The sequence below is a fragment of the Trichoplusia ni genome, chromosome 24 (assembly GCF_003590095.1).
Source record: "Trichoplusia ni isolate ovarian cell line Hi5 chromosome 24, tn1, whole genome shotgun sequence".
NCBI classification, from domain to species: domain Eukaryota; kingdom Metazoa; phylum Arthropoda; class Insecta; order Lepidoptera; family Noctuidae; genus Trichoplusia; species Trichoplusia ni.
Window position 1 is genome coordinate 2,580,078 of NC_039501.1, and position 19,501 is coordinate 2,599,578.

Below are 19,501 nucleotides of genomic sequence, written 5' to 3' on the forward strand. Positions count from 1 at the left end.
TGATTTATACCTGCGCTGTTTTTTCACATTTTCCATTGTACCTATCTTCGCTCCTATTAGTCGCAGCGTGATGGCTTATAGCCTAAAGCCTTCCTCGATTAATGGTCTTTTCAACACAAAAAGAATTTTTCAATTTGGACCAGTAGTTCCTGAGATTAGCGCGTTCAAACAAACAAACAAACAAACAAACAAACTCTTCAGCTTTATATATTAGTATAGAGTATAGATACTAATTAAGTTCTAGTAAATGCCTTAAACAATCATGACGTCATTTGTCGTTTCTCCTACGATTGGTTGCATTTTACGGCAAATCTGTGGGCTCAACAACAAGGCCTCTACTTTATAGGACATCATTTTCCCCTGACAATCTGCAAGTGTAGTATGTGTAAGTGTCGGTAATATGGTTAGGTACCTCTTGGGATCAAGATCGGCATTTGTTACTATCAACTCGAATGAAAATGAAGAAGTAAGTAAATTGGTCAGCGTTAGGTGACCACTGTTAAAAATATGGTAGGTCTTAATGAAATGCAATGTTCAACTATTATTAAGTTCATTTCGACGATGATAAGAGTCAATAAATTGTCCAAATTTCCCAAAAGACCCTGACCTGAAGGACGAATTACTCGCTAACCTAAATAATTCGTCACACGGGACCAATTTGCTGACTTTTGTTTACAAACATATTTTAACAAATACTTTGAAAGGCATCTATGATTGTATAAGGCAGTTTTCTAGCTGTAGATGTCCTATCCCATATTTAGAATTCAATATTTATATGAGTAACTATCGTTCGCTTCAAACCTCATTCAAACAACAATTTCAACCTAAAGCTGGGTAAAAGGCCTCTTTTCTCCTTTCCTCTCCCATCGATCCTGTGCTTCTCATACAGATTTTATTTTTTAATTACCTACCCATTAGCATTTTTTCCGCGTGACAAAAAAAAAGCTCAATCCTAAACAATACTTTTATTACAAGTTCGATAATTGATACTTACTTTCAGCAGTGTATTCGAAAGTCCTCAGTCCGCGCTTGTTTCATATTCCAATCCAAATGACACAAGACCTAAACAAACTCCCTATAGAGTCATAAACCGAAGGCCAAAGTTTTACCAACATTAATTAAAGCGAACGTACCCTTAGCAAGGAGTCGCGATGACGCCATGACAGGGAGCGGCTTAATTCATTCTGTAGGCACCTTGTAAACACACCTCGCTGTGAAAACTATAAACTAATTAGATTTTTGTGGACTATACTTTAATTGAAGTTGATCCAGCGAACTTCGTTCTGGCGGACTGATTGGTGAACCTCAAGTAGATAATCTCAACCATCCCGAACGCCTCCCAAACGCGTACAAAAATAACAAGACGGTCCAGCCGTTTAGGAGAAATTCAGTGACAAAGACACGTACATCATAATTACGTGTATGGTTAAATAATCTTTTCAAACCTGTCATCGCCACTTACACGTCACAAATTTAAAAACTTTACATTATTATATGATCCCTGTCTGCTGTCTAGAATTACGATAAAAGTAATTAATTACTAAAATCACTGCTATTTGACGTTGCAATCGTAAGTTACCAACTGATGCTGTTAAAGAAACGATTTTTATGTCAAATGCAAAAAATATTTGTATTTATTTTATTTTTACTTCATATTGTAAAGCTGTGAGAAAGTATATTTTATTGTACTAACAATTTTACAGTACAATAAATTTATATTTAAATGGATACTCAAATATTTTATTATAATAATATCAAGGTTATAAACATTGCATATAAATATTTAAAGCGCGAAGAAAATAAATATACCTAGTGAACATTTAGCGCTCGATAACTCGAGGAAGTAACTTATTGTTAACAAACAAAAACCTTCAAGTAAACATGCCACAATATACTTTTCTTATACCTACACTGCATTGTATTCAAAATCAAAAGTTTTTATTTCAAATAGGCCGCTTTCCAGGCACTTTAAAACGGTACAATAATTACTTTAGTTGCACTGTTCCAAAGTATCATTCTAATGGAGAAGAACCGGGAAGAAACTCGGGAACCGGGAAATTTTATGGGCTCTAATATCAGCCGTTTCATTATTGCATTAAATGAGAAAGAGTCCAAGAAATCGGTTTTGCCAATCCGAAGTACTTACTGAAGACACAAATATAAGAAACGAAACGAATTGAAAAACTTCCCCTAAAGTAGATAGGTATTTGTTGTCAATAAATATTGTGGATTTTAAAGAAAAGTCTTGTCACAAAAAAAATGATTAATTGATCCTATAACTGAAGAATCATCATTAGGTACTTGCTAAGGCACTCTACTAAAAAAGAAAATAACGAACGAAACCGATTAATTTTAGAATTTACTGCTTATAAATTATATTTAAGTAAGTGAATCATCTGTATACCAGATTCCCTTATTTAGATACCCAATAAACCGTAGCGTTCTCCGAACATTAACTGTTACTGCCATAAAACTTCCGAATTAGTTGACTCAACATTAAATTAATATCATTATTTTGTTTAGCCTCTGACGTTTTGGTCATTGTTTCAGTAACTGAGAGAGACAGAGCTTTACAAATGTTGACTTCTCTTTTCAATGTTGAACAGTCATGTGAAACTTCATCTACTAAAGAGGTCATTGAAATAATCTTTTTCTAGCTCTCCTATTCAGGTACACTCTGTCGTCCGTCCGTCAGTTTGTCACCAGTCATGTCCTGTCGCATGAACCTTGATAGCTAGACAGTTAAAATTTTCTCTGGTTCGCTAAAGCAAAAAAAAATGAAAATAAAACACGTCACTTACAGTCATTACCTTGAAGGATAATCATTTTTTGTTGCAAATGTGTTTTACTTGAGCCTATTTGTACGGAGGCCTCAGAATCGCGAATTTAATTGAAATTTGACGAACTTTTTATTTTCTTGTTTAAAATAATACTAAATTTCTCTGTGTGCAATTATCCATGGCATACTAACATACCTACTTTTATTTACTTTAGATCTTGTCACCTAATTAAAATGTTTGCACACCACGCCCCAGCTTTTCACGCAAGGACTCGACCTAAATTTTGTACGCACCTTACCTCAAAAACACTATCTGAAGTTCACTGCTATCGTGTTTAAAACCTACATAAATTCGTCATTAGGGATGGGCATTTATTTGTCTACACTTTACAGCCAGTTGTTCAAAATCCTTAAAATGTTTATTACCACTGAAAAAATACTTTGAAAAAAAAACTTCTATTTATTTTGAACGTAAGTAGGTAAGACTTGTAGAAGAGAATACAAATAGTGCTGACGTAAAGTAAAGGTATTGGAGTTACAGAAGTTACGAGTCCGCGCAGTACACGAGTTGAGGCAGTATCATTGTTCCATAACTACTGGTAATACGTCAAAAAGTGGTGGTAGATATTCTAGAAAATCTGAACACGATTTATTATTTAAATCGATTTTCGCATTAAGATATTTAATCCATGTGTCGTGGATTTTCCCATAATCATAAGTCACATGCATAAAAACAACAAAAACACCCGGACTCGAACAGATAAGAATACCTAAGTGCTTGCCCGACGCGGGAATGACACTTGGTTTGCTTGGAGTGCTCAATTGGTTTGGCGTGGTGATCTTTACCACTCGACTATTAGTACCTACAGTTGATATTGAATTTCTAGGTTCCGAAATTCTTTCACCAAGCTATGGATAGCAGCTCTTGAGATGATTTTAATCCAAACATCTGTTGATATGAGCGATGTATAATCGTATACCAACATTCAATTGATAATGTTATTCAGTACCTTCTTAGACTTCCAATATAATACTTAAATTATAAAATCACTTACATTTTTTTTGTTTGTTGTATTGTGACGTAATGATTGTAATTATGGGTCACGATACACAAAATACCGCAAGGTCATTCCGTCTTATTCACACGTTTAGTAAAATTACTAGACAATACGCCGGCGATCTCAAACCATTTATATGCCTTTGTTAAATTTTACGGTCACGTTATTGTTAAAAACAATTGGTAGAATGAATAAGACGGAATTGTAAACGAGCAACGGTTTTGAAAAGATGATTATTTCGATTAGGTACTTAACACCAAATCGTAACCACTGTCAATGTTACTACTGCAGTAAACATACAATAATATTAAAAGACAATGCAGATAGACTCAGATCAAAAAAATCTAGATTTACGTCATAAACGAGATAAAAGTCACGGCTTTCTTGCAATAACTAGATAAGGATGTTTTATTGCATCTTCAAGCGTTATAAATACTAAAACTGATAGACTTTAACTGTCTATAGAATATATAAACTGTTTTGCACAATATAATGTGAGCATCCTATCTCAGATACCTTTGGACAAGGAAGCACAAAACTAAACGAAACTTTCTTTGTTACAGATTTACTTTCGAATAAACAAACACCACTCGTGTTTCAGCCGCGGTGAGGTGAACACGTTATTTTCGGAACTCCAAATCAGTGCGAGTTTAAGTGTAAAGGGAAAGGTTGAGTGAAAAATGTCGTTGTTAAATTACTACCCGAAGAATTTGAAGGCGAATGGCTGGGGTTGGCATCGTCCTGCCACTGCCGCTGCTGCAGTCAAGGGCTTCCTGAAAGGGGAGCGTGGAGAAGGGACTGAACCCTTAATTGATGATGTTGGGTCGAGGAGCCTGTACCCAGCGCTACCTACGGAGGAAGATAGCATGTTTAGTACGAACATGAGGCTGTATCCTGCCCTGCCAGCTGAAGAATATGAGAGTGGTGCTGTAGAGGAAGTGATAGAAGAAGCTTGTGCTGCCGTCAACGTGAACGCAGTTGTAAGTACTTGCATCAGTTCTATCTGTATTTATTGGTTTTCTCGAGGATAATGACGCTGTAAAATCTATATTTGGGTTTACAATTTCGAGGAATGATATTGTAGCGATTGAGTGTTATACTTACATAGTTTCTACATTTGTTGTAACTTATAGGTTTATATAGCCATATATCCGTCGTTCAAACCGTCTGGCTTTTATCTATGTCTAAATAAATAATTATTGCTCCTCTTTTTAGCATAGTTTGAGCTTTTTAATATACGCCAAGTCATCTTAACTGTTTCGAATGAATCTATGTGGGCATTTTCTTTGTCAAATATGAAAGTGACCATTCAATTTTAATAATCTTGGTGACCAAGCGGTTTTATGTACGAATTTGTATGCAAAAAGGTGCAGGTTCGATCCCCAATACAAGCAAGTACCAATGTGGCTTTTTCAAAGTTTATTTACTTTCTTAATTATTTTAAGACACCTCTGACAAACGATGAAGGAAAACATTGTGAGTAAACCTGGATTCCAAAAATTGTATTCTAAAATCACCAACCCGCAGTGAGCCACCTTACTGATCACCACCGTGGTGATCATTGCTCACACCTTCCTTATACGGGAAGAGGCCTGTGCCCAGCAGTGGGGTATCTATAGTCGAGTATTATTATTCTTAATATATAGTTTCCTGTTGGCAAGGGCTTCGGTTTTGTGAGTATCTCGTAAAATTATTTCTATTCGAGATCTTCACACGTGCAAATGACAGAGACATCGTGTTATCTGTAGGATGAACTGCCACATGTATTCCCTTGTTGATTTATTGTCTTGAATGATCACAGATCATCGAACTCTTTGATTATTTTTATTGAATTCTGTTAAGCAGTATATTAGCAGTTTTATTTTTTAATGTAAGCCAAGAGACCCACTGCAGGGTGAAATCTTTCCAACTCCTTCAATTGTCTCGGTCTATGGCTAACAGAAGCCAGCTTTGCTTGAGCTCTCCTTCTCAGCCTGCCGCTAGGTATCTTCTTAGCAGTAAAAAAAATACAATGGAAATTTTGAAACCTCAAGCGGACACATCACAACGAAAAAAAACGTTGTGTCCTCGTGGCAGGCCGAAAAGGAGATGGCGGGACAATCTCGATGTTTCGCCGAGCTGGCCCCTATTAGCTATAGACCGAGATTGTTGAAAGGAGGCAAGGGAGTCCTTTGCCTTGTGGGACTCTAACGGCTAATAATGAACAATAAATAATTGCTACCAACGGTTAATAGCATGCTGTTAATAGAATTTAAAAAAAATACAATGCATATTTTTGAACCTCAGGCGGACACAATGGATAGTTTTGAACTCTCGGTCAGTGACCTCTCTAGCTTAGTTAGCAAAGAGAACTTTTGTGCCAGGAATCGCAGATTCAAGTCCAGGCAGAGATTTTTTGAATTGCGTAATTTAAAATTCATCATAAATTTATTAATATTAATATTTACAATGTTTAACAGACCGCAAGGAAAGCTCCGGTAAGTACAGAATGTAAAAAGGAATTGTTTTTTTTTAAGCTTTTTTTTTGTGCATCGCAAGGAACCACAAATTTCAAAATACTAAGCGGGTTTCAAAAATTATATGGCTTGACGTCAGCAGCTTTCGAAGTTTGATTTGATTTTTTTTTTTCGTTTTTTTTTTCACTTTTTCTTTTGCGTGACTTTGCTGAAACACTTTAATACAACAAGTATCATAAAATACCAATTGCTTTCGTTTGAATATCACCTTTTGTTTATCAATGAATTTGGTAAACCGACACTTTATAGGGCCGTACAGAAAGGCTAAAATCTCCGCAGTCTGTCCATCTATATCTCATGAACAGTGATAACTAGACAGTTAAAATTTTCACAGATCATGTATTTCCGTTAACGCTGTAATAAAAAAAATATTATAATAAACATGATATCACCGACGGATCGTAAATTTGATGGGTGACTATTTTTCTTTGCGTATTTGCTTTTCTTCAGCCTATTTTTATTGGTTTCCGTATCATGCTGACTTGAACTTGACCGGTTTTAAACAACCTTCAAAAACAGGGTTTTCTACTTCTTTAAGCTTTTTCTAATGTCTTCTTTTGATTTGCACAAAAATCATGACCGACCTTTTTTTGTTTTGGTTCAAGGCAAAAGGTTTTCGACCCCTGTACTCTGAATCTGCACTTTGTCCGTAGGTCATTGCACTATCCTTTTTAAATCGGGTTTGGTGCAGATTATAAATAAACTCTGGATGTTTTTTTTGTTTGATTTGGACATTTTATCAGCGCTAATGGAATGACAATCTGGCCATCTGGTCGCCCAGCTGTTTGTGTAATAAAATAAAATAGTACTGGCTTGATAGAAAATGAAAAAAGCAAGTGAATAAAAAAAAGTTTTTTTTATAATTGCTCATTCTACGGTACTACGTAAAACCTCTCTTCTATATGCCTCCACCGATGCTCTTACGTCATGGAATAAAAAAGCAAAATACAAATGTTTTATTCAGCCCATGCATTCCCGTATCATACACGTCAGAACTCTTACCATGACCATTTAATGTATTATTAATATGGGTGTGGAAAAGAGATGCCGCTCTACACCGTGTATTGCGCTGTCCCTCTTCCACAACTGCATTTTGTTCTAAGAGATTGTGGTAGGAAGGCAGACCGGTAATGTTTAGACGTTTACAATTGATGAAGTTTATTCAACGAATGGAAATCAATCCAATACAACGTACAATGAAATTAGTATTTGACGTCATTCAGTAAAAACCCTAGATCTGTTGAAAATCGTTACCGGTGCCAAATTAACTTTTGTACTGAAAAAATAGATTTCCTTATTGATTTCGGTAAGCCTAGTGGTATAACCGTCGGGTTGCCAAGTTAAAGGTCTTGAATTCGATTGCGGTTAATATTTTGTGTTTATTCTAAATTAACCTCACCGCTTCCGTTTTCTAATCTCTCTCGGGGCCCCGATTCTGCTATTTACAAAATAGCAATAGTGTCTAAATTAAATACTATTCATATTCTCTTAAGCTTATTGCTTACGTCGAACTGGTATCTTGCCGGCCAAAATCAGTAAGGACATTACCAAAGTTAAAACCTTCTTTAATAGACCAAGTTAAGTTAGTAACAAATGCCTTTGCCTTTCCTTTGATAAAGCCTGATTCATACAGTACTTAGTAGCATACTAGTTCTATGACTGGACTAATTAGCGTCAACTCAGTAAACATCACACGTAGAACAATTCGCGTATCAAATGTTTAATCATTCTTGATTGCACAGGAACAAATAATAACACTAATTACTACTTACGAAGTCTCATGACCGTGCATTCACAAATTATGGTACGATCCTTGCGGATTCTACTTTATTGCTAAATTGCTAAGGTTGATTTTTGCTAATTTATGTGACTATTAAAGGTATCCATGGTAATGTAAGCGTTGACTATGTGCTCGTATATTCGCATATCCCGAACGAAATGGAAATGACGTTCTAAAATGTCTATTTGTCTCTACATTTTTTTTTGACAATGACAAGGACGTCGAAACATCCAAGGGATCCATTTTGCTTTGCGTCGTTCGTTCAGTTAGTTTCCTAGCATCACCAATTAACAAAAGAGACAACGCACTACACTGCGCATAACGCCGTCTTGCTCCCACGAGAGCTACGTCATAGTACTATGCACTTTGATATCATGAACAAACAATACTATAAAATCAGTCATTACAACCTCTGACTAACAGGGCTTTACGCTAATATTTAAATTATCTGAATCATCTGCGAGACTGTGACGTATCTGATTAAGCGCCGAAGATCTGTACACGATTTGATAAGCTCCCACGCGAGTTTAGTCATTTAAAATTTATTAAGTGAGACTGTTTTTGGTTGCAAAAAACCTATTTTTGCACTCCAAGTGTTGATGTTACACATTTGGTAGGAAACTTCGTGTTATTACCTCTTTTCCTCAATTACTCAACAGTTTTGATGAGATTGTTTTACCTTGTGTAGGACAACAAAGGTTAGTGTGATTTTAATGTATTTTTATAGCCATTCTTTGTCAAGTTTAAGGAAATTGCTCTATGTGGAATGTATTGAGGAACAGAGCACAATAAAGAGTGTGAAAACTTTTGATGTACAACTACACCCGAGAAGGCATCACAAACTTTTAACATTTAAATATTACAGTGGGTAAATAACGTTCTTTGTCCTCAAGAACTTACAAATCGATCTGTGCATCTAACACACTCAATATATTCTAATTAAAACTTTAAGTTTTAATGTTTTTAATACGAGATCAGAGTAACCGTGACTATTTAGAATATAGGTACTCCTGGTAGTTAATCCCACGCGCTGGCCACTAATTTAAATAAACTCTGTTTAGTTTTGCGTAAACATCTGGTAAACACGCGAAATAATTATGTAGACGTACGTTCTGACCTTTGCGGTTTGTCTGTTATATATTTTTAATACAAAAAGAAAACAGGACAAAATGTCCGCCTTTATCTAAAAGAAATATGCATTCATAATACATATGATATTTAGATATTGGCTATTGTAGTATCTACAATAGGTAACAATTTATTCTATTTACCGAAAATAAGTGACGTTGTTTTTTTTCGTTTTCTTTCTGTTAAAACCGCCGTGTTCGACCTCCATATATTTATAGTGGTTTTATGGTCGTTGACATCGCTCTTCCAAACCTGCAATAATATTATTTTAAGACTATTGTAATACTTTAGGACTATTTGTTTCTCATCCATTTGATGGTTAAATATAAACTACACTTGAGGAAACACACTTTAATGAAATCATATCTTTCCAAACGTCGTTTTAAGGAGAGCTTGATCATTAGTATATTATTATGAGTCAATTTTATAATTTTCGTACCAATTCCTTCAATGAACTCGCTTATCATACAATCTTAGTGGGTCTACGACCATGGCCTGACATTGACATTATTTGAAACGCAGAAACCACACTATATTGGACTCATTCTCTCTCTCACGCACGAAGGTCAATCGGTCACTTTCGCACGAGGTCAACAACCTGTATGAATAAAATATATGTAAATATAATATTTTGATGTTTCTTAAACATTAATTTGTAGAGGAAGTACAAATACATATAAAAGACTAGCTGTTGCCCTCGAATTCGTCCGCGTGGTTAGAAGATATAAGTTATGATTTATACCTGCCCTATTTTTTCCACATTTTCCATTGTATCTTCGCTCCTATTAGTCGCAGCGTGATGGTATATAGCCTATAACCTTCCTCGATGAATGGTCTATTCATAACAAAAAAAGAAAAAAAGATTTTTTCAATTTGAACCAGTAGTTCCTGAGATTAGCGTGTTCAAACGAACAAACAAACTCTTCAGCTTTATATATTAGTATAGATTTATGTACGTTTGAGAAAAACAAAAAAGCGACGGCGCAAAAAGCACGATCATTAGAGATACAATAGTATCAAATGTAGGCACAGTACCTATAGTATATACATATGTAACTTTTTCAGTAATCCATCCATACTTTTCCTTATTTTGTACCAGATGGTTCATTATTACCGAACAGCAAATCTGATGACAAACCAGTTTTAAAAAACAAGTGAACTTTAAATTTACGGCAAGTTGTAATAATTATTACGATACGTTTTTATGCCATGGTCGCATGATATAATATGTGTAATATGTGGGTGTGTGACGTAAGAATAAAATAATTTTAGTGAGTTTTTAAGTTTCCCATAAAACAAAAAATATTTCATCCAGCCTAAATATATTGGGTTCGGCTATTAATATTACCCGTATATTATTATTTGACGGGCCTGTTGGTCTAGTGGTTAGTCGCCCTGACTGCTATACCGGAGGTCGTGGGTTCGATTCCCGCCCAGGACTAATATTGTGTGATGAGCATGATCATTTGTTCTGGTGTCTGGGTGTAATTTATCTATAATATGTATGTATTTAGAAATATATAAGTAAGTTTATCAGTTGTCTGGTTACCATAACACAAGTTCTGCTTAGCTTGGGATCAGATAACCGTGTGTGAGTTGTCCCATGATATTATATTATATTATATTACCTAGTCTCCGACGCAGGTCGATGTGCGAATCTCGTTATCTTTAAGGCAGTAGCTTGGCGACTTATGTACATATACTGTCTTATATCAGAGAAACCTGATGTAAAAGGATCTACTGCTCTCCATCTCCAAGACACCTCATCTCAAAAGGATTTACTTCTAGTTTACGAGCTGTCTTCGTAGACAACTAGACAGTACATTTATGTATGTTTATCTTCAGTTCAGACTTTCCCCGCTTGAAAAACCCTTCTCTATTTTGCTGTTAAACAGGAATAGTTTAGTGAAGTGTATACACGGTGATTTTTTAGTCGTCTTACAAAAGCAGCCCAGTTCATGTATCCGACGTAAAATACCCCTAGGCGCGATTATTATTTTTTTATCATCAACTAAGATAATAAGTACGAAGAAAATTAAACAAGAGAAATCTGAATTATACTCTTAAAAATGATAAAATTGCCGCCGCCGTCGTCATAAGAAATAAAAAAACGAGAAAATTTTGCCTCCCTCTAAATTTTGTCGTCCTTAGGCAGACAGGCCTATGTTCATTACAGTGTGAAAACATTCTCTGCCAATGCAATGAATTTCCAATTATTTTATGTTGGCAAAATCCTTAGTTAATACGAATAAAGTCATATTTAATGCAATTTGTATTCAGTCTTCGGCCACTGTAAATAGGAGAACTGGGGCCCTGTTTTTCTTCAATTGAATTTTACTTATAATAATTTAGTACATACATTTGATATTTCTGAAAAATATATTCGAAATAGTAGTATTATTTTTACCTCACCATAGACCTGTCTACAGGGCTGTGACGTCACAGGTGAAAAATGCCGGCGAAATTAAAAGGGAATTTATTTTTAACTCTAGTTTGTTCCCGCCTCGTGCCAATACATAGAGGTGTTGATTTAACTATGGAAAACACGTGTTTTTATTTTGGGCAGACTACAATCCTAGATTATTCACTAGAAAGCCCACAAGGGCTATATAATATAGGCAATTCAAATAATTGTTTGCATTCATGTGTACAACAGGTGTTAGATGTAAAAAATAGTTTAAACGTGTTTCGTGTTAATTAAATTAAAACCTCCACCTATCAAACAAGGAAAATGTTCTTATTACTACTTAATGAATCACTAAATTATAATATAAAACAAAAAAGTACCTGATCGAAATACCACTATCGTCAACTAGTGTTTACGAAGAAGTTACCAAAAAAAACGTCGTTCAAAATCGCACCAATTGCAATGTTAACAATTGTTAACATTGTTTTGTTAATAAGAACATGAAACAATGTTAAACACAGCAATATCTGTTTAAAACAAAATAAAAAATCTATCTATTAGAAGTATTTTTTAACCTGAATGCAATATTTAACATTATTTTGGCTTAAAATTCATAGCTTTGGTTTTCCAAGACGAAATCTTAAAATATGTCTTAATAGTCTAGGAATTCCTTTACTAAAGTTGTGTTTTCAAATAACAAGTTTTACCGAATTCGAAGTGTTCTGCTTTTGTTGTTAAATAACATAATTATTACTAAACTCGCCATCTGTGTAAATTTTTTCGTGGTAATTAGGAGGGATACTGCCACCTCTTAAAGGAACTGATGGCGCGGCGGCGCACTACCCAGGTTATGGTAGCGTCTCGCTTCCTCAAGTCGTATAGAAGAGTTATGGTAGGCCTCCAGAACATCCAAGTTATACAATAAACGCATAATCTTGTAAATAAGGATTGACGTTTGTTACATTTTCACGCAAAAACCACTAAACGGAATCGGACGAAGTTTTTGTCTCGATTGTATGTAACTATGAAATCATTTTCGATTCGTACACTTACTTAATCTCAGTAATATGGGTATTTTGACAGCCAGCACCATCTCTTTTCATCAAGCAACAAAGTCTTACTAGTTCATTATGCGCCTGGCCTTGTGCCCGTTATAGGACTCCTATGGAGTATGGAAGTCTGGTCTGATGCCAAAATTTATATTCAATGGTAATTGCCCATGAGATGGCGAAGATTGTGCAATAAACCTGACCTAATTCGACTGAAGTGGTCCCATTTGTGTATGCTAAACTGTATTTGCTGAACAAGTTCTAAAAACTCTACAAACTAAACTTTTGTTAGTATAAATTAATACAATATCTTTTGTTTCGACATGGTTTTACCTTTTATACCTTTCACCCTGAGTAAGGTGAGAGTTTCGGCCCTAGGGTCTGAAGCTATATTATGCAGACTCTTTAGTCGGATTTAACAACCAGAATTCTTTATTTACCAAAATCCAAAAAGGATCGACAACTTATACTACTTAGATATATCTACATTTTATTGAAGCCTAAGAAATTCGGTATCTGTTCTTCAATTGAACCGAAACCAAGCTATTTACGCTGATTCGTCAATGAAATAAAACGAGTTAACCTTAAAACACAGTAGCTGTAGATTAACTGACCAGTATTTGGACATTTCGTCCGGTTATTTTGGTCAATAATCGGAAACGGACAAAGGTCATTGGGTTTTATTACTGTTTTTCTTATCTGGTAATAACTTCAACTATCGATTTATTAATTCCATCATCTCTCTATCCAGAGATAAGTTGTTTAAGTTTATGCTTTTTTTGAGACTTACCATGCCGTGGGAAGACAGTGGCTGGAAAAAAACTGAACCTAGGACGTGGCCCATAGGTCGACGTTACGTTGGCCAGTGAATGAACATATTATGTACAAAGTATAAGGTAAAGGTCGCCATAGGTACAAAATCTCAATTCCACCGGCCTTGCTTGAAGCCAAAATGTTTACGTAACTCTCGGTTAATGTAGGAATCAACTAGGGTGCTGTAGATCTAGGAGATCAGCAAACTAGACGATGTGTTAGTTCCCTTAGTTAGTATCCAGTCAAGATCGTATGAAATATCTGTGTATAATAACCAATAAACCCGCTGGGGGTATGTTAGCTCAGCCATTTCTTTGAAACGATATTCATGTTCTGTTTTTTTTTAATTCGTACAACATTGTTCCTAACATCTTTACACTGTCGGCGTTTTCTTTAGAAAACAACCTACAACCTACGTACTAAATAGAAAACTTATTTAGTCTCCGGGTACATACCTACATTATACTTACAGCATAAGAAAACAAGTAGATGCATTCAGAAAAGCAAATAGCTAGACAGGTATCTACTCAGGTAGTGCTCACTATTCGTAAATATGCGGTGTCTGTTGCATTTAAATCAATTAAACTTCTTTTTGCTAAGTGATCCATAGGTTCTAATAAATGAATTAGATAGGTACCAACGAGGACTAAGGAAATGTATTGTGTAATTTAAACACTGTTTTACGGTATTCAAAATAAGTGTTTTAAACGACTAAAATTACCTACGTAAAGACTTAAATTTTTGAGTAGGTAAGTATTTGTGATCGCGGTAAAATGTTGCTATCAATCAACAAAAACCATTAAAGCTAAACGACGTAGTTATTGTAGTTAAATGTAAACCTTTTGGATTATTTCACATATTTTAATTATTTAAATTATTCAATACCAAAACAGCAAAAATGTACCAAAATCAATGTTCCACATTTTAGCGGGTGACGTCATTCTCTGCGCTGGCAATAGTCTTGTAGAATACCCGACCAATTTGAGTAGGTCACGACTTCAATGTATTACGACGGCGCAAAAAGCTCTTCTATTTAGCCGGTTGCGTTTCTGTCAGAGTTTCCGTGAGACACATTTGGGTACAGTTGCTCTCTGTGATTTTCTTATTATTTTAAATTTATTGAAGCAAATATAACGCAAATTACGCGTGAAATGCTGTGAAATATTTTGTTGTACTGTGTGTGTTATTGTTTATTGTTACAGTTTTAGTTTAGATGTAATATTTATTTGTGATATTTGATATTCTGATAGAACATTCCGTAAATTTATTAGATTCTTGCGCGATTTTAACTGAACTTCGGCTTTTGACGATGACCTCACCTATTTCGATGTCATGAATTCTGTTTAATGTGGTGTTAAAATGATAAACGTGTAGTTAAAGTTAGAAAAGTATTGTTTTCCAGAATAAAAGTAGTTTGAAAGTGCACCAGTGACCTACATACTTTTTACATCTGTTTCAAGTGATTTAAATATTGACGCAGCCGGTTAATCTAATCCTAAGTTTTTAAGATATTTGTCATTAACTTTCTTTATGTATTGCCTATCAAGGTTAAAAAATGTGTCTATTATTATAAGATAGTTTGGGAACCAAAAACTAGTCCAAAAAACTAGTATATTTAATGTATTCAGAATTCGGTGTCATTTTATTATCTGGTCAATAAAAAAATGTGTCTGCCTTATGAGGCAGTAACATATACAGTAATATGTTACTGTTTAAAGAAACAGTACTAGTTTTAAAAGCATAGTGTATTTGAAACTTGAAGAGACATGAGAATTTAAATTATCTGAATGTTTATAATTTTTCTCATAGCCATGTAAAACAATATTACTCAGGTGGTTAATTAGCACGCCTCAGTAGCTATACAGATGACATCACTAGAGTTGTAATCACATCTATGGCCTCCAAACAGTTTCCTATGTTGTTATTTAGTACTGTGTTAACTCTTGGATGAATGGTTGTGTCCAATGCCTGTGCTATTATTAAAAACTTTGTATTTAAAAATTAAATAAATATTGAAGCAGAATATTAATGAGATTTTTGGCAGCTGGTGTTCTAAGATCGGAAATCAATGTTATTTAGTTTTAGATCACACAGTACAATAAAATATTTAATTACTACACTTTCCCCACCAGTCCACCCCAAAATGTCTTAGTGAAGTGACTTCAAATAGAGTAGTTAGTGAGTGAGTGTGCTCCCATAATGGGGCAAAATGGCGGCATGGATTTTGGCGCCATGCTGCAAGGCGCTGGAAAGCAGCTACTCAATCAAGGTGGCCAAGCGCTGATGCAATATGGCGCCCAGGCCCTTGGAAACATCATCAATGAGGTTTTCCAGAAAAAGGAGGTGGAACAGAAAAGGTTCCTACCAAGCATTAAGAACTACAAAGTGGTATGTGTATTTAATATATTCTGCCTAATATGTAAGTAACATGTAAAGCAGTACCCACTCTCTAAACATTAACAGTACTTTCTAGTATTTTATGTAAAATACCTATTTTTAATGATTAAATGATGGGTGTTTACCATATTCAAATATTTTAAGAAAGTATGGCGGTACATTCACTATAAATTAATTTTATTTATTTATGAATTAAAGGTTCACCAACACACACGTTATACATCATCTAAGGTGCAAGTACTAAATTATCATTAATTTTCTTAACATGATTATTATTTGATGTGTGGGACTTGCCAATGAGTTTTGTCATCCACCCACGCAGTTTGTTCACCTGTAAGATGAAACATTACAGGCATTCTACACTTTTATATATGAGTAATAATATTTGGACTTAGTATATCATGGTTAGAAGTAAAATAAATTGCATTATCTACAATAAAAGAAATTTATTATAACACCTACATAATATATACTACTCTGAGCCATTTATCACCACATGTTTTTCTAAACACATCATTGAGAAGGATGTGGATGTCGTTTAATAGTTTTTTTTTTTCACAATTGTGATTAACTCTTTAGCATAACCAGTTATATTTCCGGCGCAAATGAGAGAAATAAGTCTTGTTATTGTTTGTATTGTTATTTATTATAAGTATAAATGAAATAAGTGTTTTTCCATAATATTAATCATAATATTAAGTGTTAATTAAGGCATTGCTATTACATGTCGCTATGGTTTTATTGTTGACATTTATTTATCAATTAACTATATAAACATAAGCAGAGATGAGTGATCTCAGTTAAATAAATAAGCAATTAATTAATAAAACATTGAAAGGATTTAAAGCTTTATTTTGAAAAGAGTAAGATTGATTTTTGTAAAACTAAATACACACTATGGTAGGTATAGGTAGTTTAGGTTAGTGCCATACAACATGGCAATTTTAAAATAGTAATTCCTTACACAATCACTGCACAACAGTAGTATCTTCTTAGTAGGTAGGTAGTGACATCAGAATAATATGTATAATAATGCATTTTAGCTACCAACTCACCAAAAAAGGACAAATAAGTGAATTATTTTATGTTTCTGATGTCGACCAGAAACAAATAAATCTTCCTATATTATAATTTATTTATATTCCACTCTACATAAGTTTCTGACTAACTCTGTCTGCATAGAATATTATTTACTATATTCTAATTAGTTAGTCATATTTGCATTGATACAATAAGCCTATTGTGCTAGTATTACTATATCAGCTAAATTATTAAATATGCTATTACTTTTACATTATAAAGAGAGTGACTCAAATATTGCGATTCTTTATCTATGGCTAAAATACCATGTTATCTCTCCAGTGTGCATATTTGCGTATGTAGCTAATGTTATATGCACTATGCAGCGTAGGTTTAACAAAACGCAAGTTTAGAGCATTCTTTCAGAGTCGAATAAAATGACAATTTTGATCGGCGCGATAAAAGCATTAATTACCTAGTACGTAATGCCTACGTTACACATGTAATGCTGTACTTTTTGTAACATGATTACATTAAAGAAACGTGGATTTGCTCTCCCTAAGATGTTCTAGACATACTATTATCAACATCTACTCAAGTATTTTCCCCAAAACATTCCAAACCTAATGCTTTGTTAACAGCCCAAAAGAATTTGGCTTATTGACTGTGGGTGCGTTACGAACAGTGAGTCAAGTGGGGGGCGCCCGCGCTTCCAAAAATAGTCCGTGAAATTTATTTGTACGCTGACAGGAAGCGGCTACCATAAACGACCGCTAGTTTATTTATTTACTTAGTAATATTAACTGCCAGTCGAACTTCGCGTTGAAGAGTAATCAGAACGAAATTTCGTCGTCTGAATGAACTCTTGCTTCCTATTCTTAAGTACTTACAACCCGAAATAAACGTTCTATTCAAACCAACTGTTTTCAGTGTTCTTACCTAATTATCCAGTTCTGCTGTAGTTTGCAGTGTTATTTATTGGTACGTAAGATTTTGTATTCCGCAATAACTACTGAATGTCTGAAACCGTTTTGATGTATCTATCGTTAAGAGAATAGAATACATTGAATACATCGTTCCACAATGGGCGGTCTGAGACTTCCTATATTACTGCAAAGGAGGCCAAGGCCATATTTTATTTACTTACGGGGTTTTTTTCTGAGAAGAAGATCGTCACCCCGATGATTGATACAGATATTTTCAAAAAATATTATTTTGGCCATAATTATTTTGCGAAAAAACTAGTAAGCAAACATTTCTTGTATAATTTTCATTGTTTCCTTGGCCACTTGACCTGACATTAAAAGTCACGCCCTATATTTTAAACGAAGACATATTATCAGTACGTATCTTGTTTTGTCAGTTGCGTATCGCTAAGTCAACTAGTTAATTCTCTCATGGCCTTACTAGTCTTGCAATTGTCCAATTTAGAACGACGACTTATCATTTGATCCGGTGTTGAGTCACGTATGGCCGTATGTGCATCAGACACCTCTGAGTTTTCTCCTGATCGTTCTTTGAGGCTTAAATAACATTTTACGATCTTTAAAGGCAGAAATGTTAAAGAGGTATAATTAGTTATTTAAAGTCTACTTCAAGATAGCAATGCTTTTTAGCAATTGGAAATATGAAATTAGGAGCAGAATTTTAGAAACGAATGTTTTCAGCCTTCTCGCTACATTATCTGTTTCAAAGACACCACGATTCTAAACATACAAATTCGTTTTAAAAACGTTTGAAAGAAATTATCTAGCAAAATTCCATACACTGGTATTCAAAGAAGATGCTTCTTATCTGTTATTTTTAGAGATAATTATTTTAAAACAGTTGTACAAGAATAAAAGTTTTTAACCCACTGTTTTAACAATATCCATCATTCATTTCACAAAAATGTTGCCAAACTCCTGTACCTACATTGTGTTAATACTTTAGGAAGTATGATTGATGTTTCTTCTCACCATTTTGTCACCCGGATCAGCGCAGACATTTACGTTTAGGTTATAAAACGACTATTTTTGAATGAAACCGGTTGAAGTCTGATGTTGACGCTAATTATTCCATTGGCAACGGATTTGATCGCGTTTATTAACACTTAACGAGTATTCGTAGAATGGAAAATCGATTGCGTTGGGGCAACAGTTGAAAGACCAGCGGACAATGACTTTTCAAACAAAATCAATATACATTTCATATGGTTTGTAGATGAAATGTGCCAAATCTTGACCAGACTGAAATGACTTATAATTTTTACTTTAAATATTTTCTTCGATTGTGCACTCTCAGTACACTGATAAAGCAGATCTTTCAGAAAGAAGCGTCCACAGTATCCCACCGACATAAATCACGGAAACTTTTACGGACATAGATACTAGAGTATATTACATACGTACTTATTCTATTAAAACCACTTAATATTGATGTACTTCCATATCTGTTCCTTTATGCGATATTCATTAAATCGCACAAACTATTCCATTTGCGTGTCAACATCATCGGCGCCGTCTTAACTTCCATTTACGGACAAATAATTTACATCCCAGTCCAAACTTGTAAG

General features: G+C 34.5%; 1 protein-coding gene across 7 annotated transcripts in view; it reads left to right on the forward strand.

Moving 5' to 3' along the window:
- The first annotated feature begins 4,386 nt into the window (after positions 1 to 4,386).
- The window catches only part of LOC113505203 (calpain-A-like), a 38,390-nt gene continuing 23,275 nt past the window's right edge, over positions 4,387 to 19,501 (forward strand). Inside the window, exons 1-2 of one of the 7 annotated variants that reach the window (XM_026887804.1) lie at positions 14,581 to 14,706; positions 15,663 to 15,918. In XM_026887804.1, coding sequence (XP_026743605.1) covers positions 15,730 to 15,918 — 189 coding nt within the window. In that variant the 5' untranslated portion in view covers positions 14,581 to 14,706; positions 15,663 to 15,729. Of the gene's footprint in view, positions 4,818 to 14,580; positions 14,707 to 15,319; positions 15,919 to 19,501 lie in introns of those variants that run through there. The other 6 variants (XM_026887805.1, XM_026887806.1, XM_026887802.1 and 3 more) reach the window with 6 other exon arrangements.